General features: G+C 41.4%; 1 protein-coding gene across 1 annotated transcript in view; it reads left to right on the top strand.

The window, feature by feature from the left end:
• Positions 1-8,502: 8,502 nt before the first annotated feature.
• slc24a3 (solute carrier family 24 member 3) overlaps positions 8,503-11,933 on the top strand; it is a 172,619-nt gene continuing 169,188 nt past the window's right edge. Inside the window, exon 1 of the mRNA XM_076077520.1 lies at positions 8,503-8,677. Coding sequence (XP_075933635.1) covers positions 8,503-8,677 — 175 coding nt within the window. The remainder of the gene's footprint in view (positions 8,678-11,933) is intronic.

Here is an 11,933-nt window from a genome sequence, read left to right as displayed (position 1 = left end):
TTAATATGGATCCTAGAGTCTCCTTTTCCCTTCTGTGGGAAACGCTTAAAGCGTTTCTACGAGGGGAAATCATTTCCTTTACGTCATACTCGAATAAAATGGGGAGGCAACAACTGCAGAGGTTAACGGAATCCATTCACAACATTGATAAGCAGTGTGTTTCTAATCCATCACCTGAACTTTTTAAAGAAAGTGAGAACCTGCAATTAGAATTTAATCTACTATCAACCAAAAAAGCTGAACAACTACTGTTGTACTCTCGTGGCCGGTCATATGAGTACGGGGACAAGAAAAGTCGGCTGCTGGCACATCAGCTAAAGCGGGAAGCAGCCTCACGACTGATCCCTGAAATTAAAGATAGTCATGGCAACTTGAAAACAAGCCCGCAAGAAATTAATAAAGTTTTTGAGGCATATTACTCTAAGTACCTTAACCAAAGGACCAATGAAAACATTTTTAGACGGCCTCGACTTCCCCTGTCTTGAATCAGATAAAATCGCGGAACTGAATCGTACAGTAGAACTAGAGGAAGTCCAAGCAGCAATTACAACTATGCAAAGTGGCAAAACTCCAGGGCCTGATGGCTTTACGGCAGAGTTTTTAAAAAAATTCAAAGACAAGCTTTCTCCAATTCTTCTTGGAATGTATCAGGAGTCGCTGGTTAGGGGTACTCTTCCACCTACACTATCACAAGCAACTATTACACTCTTACTAAAAAAGGATAAGGACCCCTCTGATTGTGGATCCTACCGGCCGATCTCACTTCTCAATGTAGACGCGAAAATCATTGCAAAGGTACTGTCTCGCCGACTTGAAAATATTATGCCTTTAATTATTTCTGAAGATCAGACTGGTTTTATAAAAAAATCGTCATTCATTTTCCAACATCCGCAGGTTACTTAATATAATTCATATTTCCCACTCTGCACTGGTCCCGGAAGCGGTTTTTTCATTAGATGCCGAAAAGGCTTCTGACCGAATCGAGTGGGAGTACCTATTCACGGTCTTGCAGAAATTCAGTTTTAGTGATGTTTTTGGCTCCTGGATTAGACTCTTATATTCATCTCCGCAAGCGTGTGTCAGCACCAACTCATTACGTTCCCCATATTTCACTTTAACGAGAGGCACACGCCAAGGATGCCCACTTTCCCCCTTGCTTTTTGCAATTGCAATAGAACCACTATCCATTGCATTGAAAACATCACCACTTTTGCGGGAGTACGGCGGGGTTGGATAGAACATTGTGTGTCACTGTACGCAGATGACCTTTTGTTGTATGTGAATGACCCAGTGGCATCTCCTCCTATAATTAAATCAATTCTGACGGAATTCGGTTCATTCTCAGGATATAAACTAAACTTCAAAAAGAGTGAATTGTACCCAATAAACGATTTGGCTTGCCAAATTCAACAGTCTTCAGTACCTTTTCGTTTAGCCAGTTTGGGTTTCAAATACCTTGGTGTGAACATAAGCAGCAGTCTTGCCTCTTTTCATACAGCCAACTTTAACCCCTTGGTTGAAAATGTGAAAAAATGATCTTCTTAGATGGAGCAACCTCCCCCTGTCACTCCCTGGCAGGGTGTAGTCTATAAAAATGAATGTATTCCCCAAATTTCTGTACTTGTTTAGATGCTTACCAATATTCTTGCCAAAATCTTTTTTCCAGTCTATTGATAAGATTATTTTATACTTTATCTGGGCAGGCAAGTCGCCACGAGTGAGTAAGGTCTTTGAGTAACGCCCAAGGGACTTAGGTGGCCTTCCTAATTTTATTTTTTATTATTGGGCAACTAATATTCAAAAAATATCATTTTGGATTAATGCCCCTGAGACTGATTGGTGCATTTTGGAGGCTCAATCATGCTATTCATCTTCTCTTCCTGCATTGGTATACTCATCTCTTCCGATAAAACTGTCCAGCCACTCTTCTAACCCGATTGTCCTTGCTACTCTTAGAACTTGGATTCAATTTCGTCTTCACTTTCAATTTTTAATAGCTTCTTCTCTGGGTCCGATTAGTAATAATCATCTATTCCCACCATCTGTAGTGGACAAAACCTTCTCACAGTGGGGAAAAAGTGGACTGAAGTGTTTCAGGGATCTTTTTGACGATGACCACTTCTCTAGCTTCGACTCTCTTTGTAAGAGATGTGGCCTGGACCGTTCAAATTTCTTCAGATACTTTCAGGTCCGCCACTTTGTAGTGAAACACTTCCCGTCATACCCTGACCTCCCGTGCAAAACACTTTGGGAAAGCCTACTGGACACACATCCAACTCAGAAGGGACTGATCTCTAAAGTTTACAACCAGATCATAACTACAATAGATACCTTTTCTACAATCAATACCAAATGGGAAAGTGAGTTGAACATGAACCTGACAGAGAATTGGTGGGTGGATGCACTGAATAGGGTGAACAAATCTACGTCTTGTGCCAGACTTGGTCTCATTCAGTTTAAAGTGGTCCATAGGATGCACTTTAGTAACAGCAAACTAGCAAAGATATTCCCAGGTCACGACCCAGGATGTAACCGTTGTGATCATCCTCAAGCAGATTTACTACACATGTTTTGGGCGTGTCCTAAACTTGAACACTTCTGGTACTATGTTTTTGATATTTTAACTATAGTTTTAGGGATCAAGGTACAACTGTGCCCTCTTCTGGCAGTCTTTGGAATCCCAGCCAAATCTATCCTATATAGTACCAAAGAGAAGGACATTATTGCCTTTACCACTCTTCTGGCACTTCGCAGAATACTTCTTGCTTGGAAATCTCCAAGTTCACCATCTCAGTCTGCCTGGCTTAAGGATGTGATGTTTTTCTTAAGTCTTGAAAAAATTAAATATGCACTTAGAGGCTGTAATGACAATTTCGCTAAAAAATGGCAACCTTTCATTTCATATTTTCAGAATCTATTAATGTTGCCCACCGAATGAGATATGTCTGGTAATTTGTACTGATTTATCTGGTCCTCTGTCCTTCCCTTATCTGTCTGATTAATTGCAATTTAACCTAACTACTGAACTATAGTTTTACAATACTGTACTACTTTACGTAAACAAATGTGAAGGCCTTGTCTGTGGGTGGGTGTTTTGATTTAAGTAACTCTTTGTTTTCTGTTTTTGTTTTGTTTGTTTGTTTTAATGTTTTTTTTCTTTTCTTTCTTGTTATTTTCTCCTTTACTACTGTAAAATGAGAAACACGTGCACAAAAAATGAAAATACTTGCTCTTTGATTTGTATGTCATATGGTGCATTCTCATCAATAAAGTATATATATAAAAAATATATATATATATATTGTTTTCCTTTGTTTTAAGCCTCAACAAATTATATATGGTTGAAAACTCTGAGGTGTACACGGATCATTTCCTGGATTAGAAAAGCTTGTTTGTCTTCATCAGTGAATCAGCTGGTTCCGGTGTCATCGGGGGACCTGAGTGTGGAACTGAAATGATTTATGGAGACGTTGGATGTGATTAATAGCTCTGACAACCTACACAATAAATGGACCTTTGAGTTGAGGTTACTTCATCTGTTTGCAAAGTCAAGAAACATCTTTTATGCTCCATTTTACATACTTTACTGAAGTGAAGAAAAGGTTGGAGATCAATCTCAATAAAATCAAGATTATTATCATTCATTATTAGCTGTTCAGAGCAACTGACGCAGTATAAAGAGTGAGAAAGTCTACATAGGGATGATACGAGCTGAGGATGAACGAGTCAAAACAATCAAGGACCTTCACCCGTGTGAAACCAGGTCAACGTTAACATTGTTTAACCATAATTATGTTACGTAACTTACGTCCTTTACCAATACCAGCGATCTAACAAACTTATTTTAACCCAAACCACGACCTTTCCCTCAGCCTAACCAAGTGGTTTTGGGACTCAAGTAGTGTGCAGGGTGAGAGGGGTTGGCTACAATCTTTCTTGCCCGCCTCAGGGTACTGGAGCCAAACAAATCACGGAGGGACGGCAGATTTGCAGCCAGTCACCCTATCAGCAGAGCGAATGATACGCTGCAGTCTGCCCTTGTCCTTGGCTGCAGCGTACCAGACGCTGATGCAGGAGCAGAGCATGGACTCAATGATAGATAGATAGATGGATACTTTATTCATCCCGATTAAAGTAAGTAAAATGATGAGAAGTGCACTGTCATTGTCTTTAGCAGGTTGAACTTCTACAGGAAGAACATCCTCCACTAACCCTTCTTGGTGATGGAGCTGATGTTCAGCTCCCACTTGTCGTCCTGGGTTACGATAGAGTCCAGGAAGCTGAATGACTCCCCACCAGAGACAAGTCCAATGAGGGTGGGGTCATCCGCAAAAACGAACACGTGTTGCTGAAAACAGTAAAAGCATGGTCCCCACTGACTAATAATTTATTCTCATACAATGTTGATTGTGTGCTCTTAAAGGAATAATGTATGTGCACGAATTAAGGCAATATATATCGTTGACATAATTTGTTTAAAACCTCTTGTACCTGAGAGCCCCCTTTAAAGGGGGCTAGAGGGGGGGCGACAGAGTACACACGTGTACAATTCACTTTTGCGAAACGAATAAAATTATATTTTATGACATCATATACCTATGTAACAAAGAGATTCTGGGCGAAACAACCATGGGAGCCATTTTACACACTGCAAACACAATTATACACAAACTAATATATCTGGAAGATTTACCACAATATCACGTATTTTTCGCCCAAAATCGGCGATGTATGCACCCCGTTTGCATCTCCCATCACAAAGCTGGCAGCTATCATTGATACATGAGAAAGCACGAGGATTCGACCCCGCGTCGATTCACACTCTTTAAATTCCTCTCCATCAAACCGTTCAAAAGTTCCATAAACAAAGCCAACGAACAACACACCACTCCCCAGAAAAGAAATTGAACCGCCGCATACCTTTTGCTGATTTTCGTGCCGAAAAACGCAGGTAATCCATTGAAATCCGCGTCAACGTTATAGTCCGTCTCCCCCACTGTGTGTGCATATTGAAATGCAGGTCCTGGGAGCTTCTATGAGTAAATGGTCAGCATTCCCCTCCTGGACCAATGATTTTACTCATGGGGGTTGTGCCAAGCAGATAGAGATTTTTAGTGGCTAGAATGCTGTCAATCTACTAAATAACACGCCTACTGCTTTCATGAGTTTCTTCCGCATTGAACAAGGTGTCACATGATGAAATCCGCCAATCACAGGCCTTACAAAGGCTTACAGAGACACAGACAGAGAGGAGAAAATTCCATAGAGGAGAGATATGAGAGCTCAAAATGATGCCAAACTGCTTTATTAGGATTATTGAACACTCTTAGTGATAAAACAAGTGAATATATAGTTAATATATAGTTATATAGTATATACAATTAGAATAGATCAGCGCAACAGCTGGTTCCAAAAATGAAAATTTGGCTTGACTGTCCGTACTCAGACCTCATTTAAGCTGGCCTGCTTCACTCAATCGAAGTAAATTTGTTTGTGGAGACTGTAAACATGTTGTGCTATGATTTGGGAGAATTTTTAGCTTTCATCTGCATCATTAAAAAAAGACATTCATGCTGTCAGTGTTTTTTTTTCAGGCGAACCTGAAACTTTTTCAATTTGAGCTGTGTGCCATCTTCATTCACTATTAACCAGTAACATATACACAATATTTTCACATCTCACAAGTGTTACCTGTATTATACCATAACAATTATTAAAATAGACCTTGTAGTTAGAGATCTGCACTCTCTTTAGTATGGGTATGCAATTTTTGAGCAGAGGCCTAAAAATAGGGCTAGGGTTTAAGAGTTTTTAAGTTAAAGTTTTTTTTGTTTTTTTTGAGGAAGGAAAGTGTAGAGGCGATTAGCCTAGCTTAGCAAAAACACTGATAGGAGGAGGAAGGTTAGCCTGGCATGTCGCCAGACAACGCTGCAAGCAGCATTATAGCAGCAATTGGCACTGTTCTGAATGACCACGCCTCCAAAAAAGAGAGCATAATTCATTTTTGGGCAAAAATGATGTTTTTCGTCTCCGTGACACGTGCTGGGCTCTGTATTCCTTTCTTACAAATTTCAATGACAGTCGTCTGAAATAAACCCATTAACACTTATCAACCATTCGTACTACTTCACCTTCTTCATACACATTTAAGTGAGCAATGCGGTGTGGCGTCAGATTTTCAAAATGCCTTAAAATATTCCACATCTTTTTTTCACTATTGGTATTATTCAACTTATCACTGACATTCATGTTTATTACATTTCTCCCAATTTCTCAACTTTTCATACTTCTTCACCTTCTTCCTACACGTTTAAATCAGCAATTCAGAGTAGCATCCAGCATTCACGCCGCAATTTCTTCAGAAATTGCTTTTCTAGTTACATTATGAGCATTTATTACATTTACAAAGTACTACATTATGTGCACTTATTATATTAGGAGTTGCTATACCACACAAGGACGCTTAGCAGTCAACTTTAAATGTGGGTTGAACAAATACTAATCCTTTTTTTTTTCTGGTGAGGAAAGTCTCATGGAAAATGGTCGAGGAAATATATGTAATTTGTGATGAAGGACTCACATGCACTCTGACCTGGTACTTGACGTTTTATGTCAAACTTCCGCATTAATGCAGATGAGACGATCTCATCCCACGCAATATATTGAATGCCCTGTCAGTAACAACATAATATGTCATGTCAGCATGTTGTTGACCAGCTAAACTGAACCATGAGATCGGTGGTCTCACTCTGCACTGAAACAAAACAAATGACTCTTTTAAAAAAACAGCATGTAGATCTGTTTGGAGATTTTACACAAAGGATGAAGGGGAAAAAATCCCTCGCTGCCTCTTAATCCAGTACACTCCATGTCATTGTCTCGAATCACAGCTGTCAGACGCTATTGTTTAGGATGAGGATTATGTTCCTCATTATGATACTGTTCCTTTCTCTGCTCTGCCTCCAGAATAAAAGCATCCATCCAATGTTTCATTAGAGGTCAGAGGGCGTGACCTTTGACCCTAATCAGCTGAGGGCCGTGTGCATGTTTTGAGGGTGAAGAGATCATTGTTTTCCCAACGGTAATGCTCATAATGGTCGTCCCCTTCTTTTCATCTTTTATTCAGAGTCATCGTTACAACAGACTTTTCTTCTCATAGCTGCACATAATTCATTCCCAAGAGACTCATTTTCCAGAACATAACTTCCCGTCGAAATAAATTGACAAGTCGCTATGATTACTCTGCATGAGTGATTAAATAAATGTATTATGCCACGGGGAAAGAAACGCTTACGTAAAAATCCATTTGAGATTTTAGACTCCATTATGATTCATGAATGAAACAATTTAAGATGAACATTTATAATATTTCCACATAAACACTTTGAGAAAGGGATTACAATATCATACCATTTTAACAAACTGGATTTTACACATATTGCTATGGGCAATTCAGCTGAGTTTGGTTCGGTTCATACAGTCATACACGTTCAGTATTGCTCTCTCTCTCTCTCTCTCTCTCTCTCTCTCTCTCTCTCTCTCTCTCTCTCTCACTCACTCACTCACTCACTCACACACACACACACACGCACACGCCCCTCCCTCGTCTTTCCATCTCTCTGCGTGTGACATCTCCAGCTCCGCGGTGCTCCAGCAGCGCTCCTCCACGAACATCCACGCAGAGAAACCGCACTCCTGTAGCGGGTCGTTTAGCAAGGAAGCCCGCCCTATTGCTCCGAACACAGAGAAGGAAGAAGTGTGGTGGGCAGGCAGTTGTCACCAAGCACTTTACAGTGAGCTAATAACCGGAAACAGGAACTTCTAAATAAAAGCATATGTTAATATAACGTATGATCTAAAAATAGACCTTTTTTAATTCCAGGACTTTTAATGATTTGCAATATTGCTGATAGTATATCACTGGTTTATTCTGATTCCATCCAAAAGTTATAATTTTCCCATCAGATGATGTAAACTCTAGTTAAATAATAGCTCAACAAATTAATACAAAAATTATAATACATTTTGATAACTGAATCATTTTGTCTTTCAACATTAGTGGGCATACTGTTTGTCCATGAGATGTTTGTTATTACAGATAGGCTCTTACTCTTAAAATACACAGACATGTTCACTATAGTTTTACTATGTAGCCTGTAGACTATTGAGTATATTGGACATAAAAACTGTCGAGATAGATAATGTGACCTTAAAATATGTTTTGTTAGCTAAAGCTTGCCAAACATTTGCTTACTCCCCACAATTTCACAATTCTTCACTTTTATTTTGAAAGTTTAGACCGGACGTTTCAGCTTTCCACCCTCCGGGTGACTTTACAGCTCCGTGGAAACGCCACTCGTCTCTTCTCTCGTCGAGTACCGTGAGTGCCCGTGCAGCACGGCTCTCCGTCCTCCCGCTTCACTTTCTCTACCTTTAAGCCCACCACCGGTGGGGGGGTGGGGGGGGGGGGTTCCACGGAACGCTCGCCAAGAGAAGAGCTCCATGGCCCGCGTGGTGGTTGAAGGGATGCCGGAGACGGCAGGAGGAGGGATGCTGAACCGACGGAGGAGCAAAGCTAAGTGGAGGAAGCGAAAGGAGTTGTTCGCCATCCAGATGTGCTTTGCGGGGGTGCTGCTGGGGCTCGTCGTGGGGCTCAAGTCCGTGGCACAGAAAGCAGGTGAGGGGCACTTCAGACGTCTCTGGCTTAATAATAATAATTATTTTATGTGTATATATATATATATATATATAATATAACATAATTCATGTTAATATGAAGAAGACAGCGTTCTTGCGAAGTTCGCGGCAAGCAGGAACATCAGGCAGTTCATACTGTGAATGTCATGGGTGTACTTTTTTTAATTGTTAATTGTGCTTATTTGTTACATTTGACATTAAAACAACAAAGTAAAGCTTTACTATACTGTGAGGGATGCTCAGACATATACAGAAGGTTTAGACAATGTCACTAACATGTGAAATAATGTAAAGAAATTGAATAATCTGAGTACAGTGAGATCAATAAGGACTAACACAGAATAATAATAATAACAACAAATGGATCCCATGAGGATTACATCAGACTCAAGCTTTCTGTGTGTCAGTGAACACATTCACAACCGCTGTAAAGATGAAGAAACAACAACATCTGTAACTAATACTCCCCTGGAAATGGTAGCGGTGACTGCTGCTTGAGTTACTGAACAGAAACCCACTTTCCTCTCTCATATCCTGTTAGATAGAGTACAGGCAGAGGACACACTTGGCACCATTCTTCTCCTGGAAATGTAATTTAAAGAGTACAAGCTTATCACCGCTCGCAGTGTCTTTGTATCGACCGGGTTCCTGTGTAACCCTAATCGATGGGCTGTGTGGTGTCAGTTGTAACGGTCAAATACTGTAAATAGTCTTCAGGCTTTTGAGCGGCTTTGTGCCGTTATCACCTCTGAGCTCAGCCAATGTTTTGGTGTCTTTCACCAAGTAGGTCTCGTTAATGGTCAAGTCAGCAGTCCCAGTTAATATTACTGAACATCACCCACTCCCTTCAGAACACCAGCACAGTGATGTCACCGGGTGTCAGTGGAACAACTTTAGTCTCCAGATGTTTATCTTCTGTTATTTGTTGTCCACTTCATTGGCAACCGACGGACACGCCAACTTTTCCTTTCTGCTAGCGTGCTGAGGCCTCTAACATTGGGGGCCACGGACAAGGTGAACTGATCACAGAGGCATTATGGGAATGCCAGATACCCTCAGTATATACATTTCACTTGATGACATTTCCCAGGTCAAGATAGTTTGAATTTGGATGATTTTCCTCTGATGTTCTCGGCTGCGACACTCGAGCTTTGTGACACGAGTCGCGTTCCTTGTGATCATCGTTACTTCAGCTGGAGCCGTGCACTGTAATAATGCATGAGAAGAGATGAGCACACTCACCCAAGAGAACTACTGTGAGAGGAAAGAACAACGCGCTACTGAAGTGGATCAGTGGTTTAGGCTAGAGGTCCCCAACCTTCTTAGCACCACGGACCGGTTTCATATAAGACAATATTTTCACGGACCGGCCTTCAAGGTGTGGCGGAAAAACACAACGAAATAAAATGATACGATCGGCATGAAAACAAATATAAAATGCATAAAAAATACAACTCACAATAACGCTGAATCAGTGGGAGCCCTGAGCTTGTTTCTCTGCAACGAGACGGTCCCATCTGGAGGTAATGGGAGACAATGACCCCCGAAGTGTGTTCCTTATGTCCAGTCTACTCCGTCATTTAGTTTTGATTGCCGTCACTGCAGAACATCCCGCTTCACAAAGAGGATGTGTGAAATGGAAGCAGGGTTTTCAGTGCTTTAGTGGAGATCTCAGGATATTCAGCCTTGATTTTAATCCAAACACCAGCAGAGTTGTTGTCTCAAACATACTTTTAAGGCCACCGTCATTTACCATCTCCAGCAGCTGATCTTCTCTGTCACCACATGTTCTGCAGAGCGGGCTTGGTGCATCAGAATTACTCCTGATATTTAATCAGACTCCTGATATTGTCTGTTAAATGAAGCTTTCTTGTAGCTCTTCTTCTGTCTCCTTAGTGGCCTTTCCTCTTTGCAAAGAAGCTCTCCAAAAGTGTTTTACTCATTGTCGCTAGTTTGCGGGCTTAATTTTTGAGGTAACGTCTCACGTGACCGAGACAAGCGTGAGACGAAATTGGGAGAGAATCCGGTCATTTTTCAAAATAAAACATCTTTCAGACTCTGATAATCAATAAAACGGAAATAATATAAGTTATTTATTCTTTCTGTGCGGCCCGGCACCAAATGACCCACGGACCGGTACTGGTCCGTGGGTGGCCCGGTGGTTGGGGACCACTGGTTTAAGCAACGAGTAGATTTTGCAACAATTTGGATCATTTGGGTTCGGGGCTTTGAGTTGCATTCATTTAAAATCAAACAAATGACATAAATAGAAGATCAGAAATGAAGGGCCGCTTCTTGTGAGCTGTTTGTGATGATGGAGTTCTAGAACTATGTCTAAACTGTAGTATCATACAGGTTTCTCCGAAATAAAGGCTGCAAGAATTTGAATAATTGCAAAAAAAAAAGAGCCAAAATGCCCCAACTGTTCTGTCTTCTCACATCATTTTTTGATTGAATACTTAGCTAGCTTACTCCCGCTGTTCTTCCCCCCAACATTGCCTGCCCCATCCTTACCAACCCTGTGAGTAACAAACACCACACTGAGGTTTTCAAGGTGTTGGACACTCACACTCACAAACACGTGTTACGGTGCGTGTCTACTTCCTCGTGTCTTTGGTCTGTCCCCACATGTGGATGTGCACAGCCCTCTCCTCGCATCCTATTGTCCCCCATCTGTCCTTACTTCCACCGGTATCCCTCACAGCTTATCCATCCATCCTTCCATCCACATCTCACCTCCTGAAAAAACACCAGGTAAAAGCCAGATCCAGGACAAAAGCACTATAGGATGAAGGATTACCCCATATGAGCAAAGACATGTTGATATCAGGAGGTTTTAGTAACACTGAGCCTCGCTGCTCAAGCCAAAGTCCCTCCATCATCCATCTGTGACCGAGCCTAAAAGACGTGTGCACCAGCCAGACAAATGGTCATGCTCCAGAGAAGCCACTAATGGCTGCTGGGTATATATGCACAGCATTAGTCTGCAGATGATCTCATTACATAACATAAAGCTCTCGTAGGAGGGTCCTCCTTCTCTTCTGCACGCTAGCAGAGGACCGCGGAGAAGCACAGGAGGAGCACTTTGCACCGACAAAGCCCCGGGTATTCGAATTAGATGAAAAGTAAACGAGACAAGAGTAGAGGGAAACGAGGAGGAGGAGGAGGTGATGCGAAGAGGAAAAGTGGGAGCAAGCGAGGACAGCCGTGATAGAAGGAGGTGGAGAGAGACGGGG

The sequence above is a fragment of the Anarhichas minor genome, unplaced genomic scaffold, assembly GCF_050575085.1.
Source record: "Anarhichas minor isolate MPS153535 unplaced genomic scaffold, ASM5057508v1 ptg000060l, whole genome shotgun sequence".
Classification (NCBI taxonomy): domain Eukaryota; kingdom Metazoa; phylum Chordata; class Actinopteri; order Perciformes; family Anarhichadidae; genus Anarhichas; species Anarhichas minor.
This window is presented reverse-complemented; position numbering and strand designations above follow the sequence as displayed.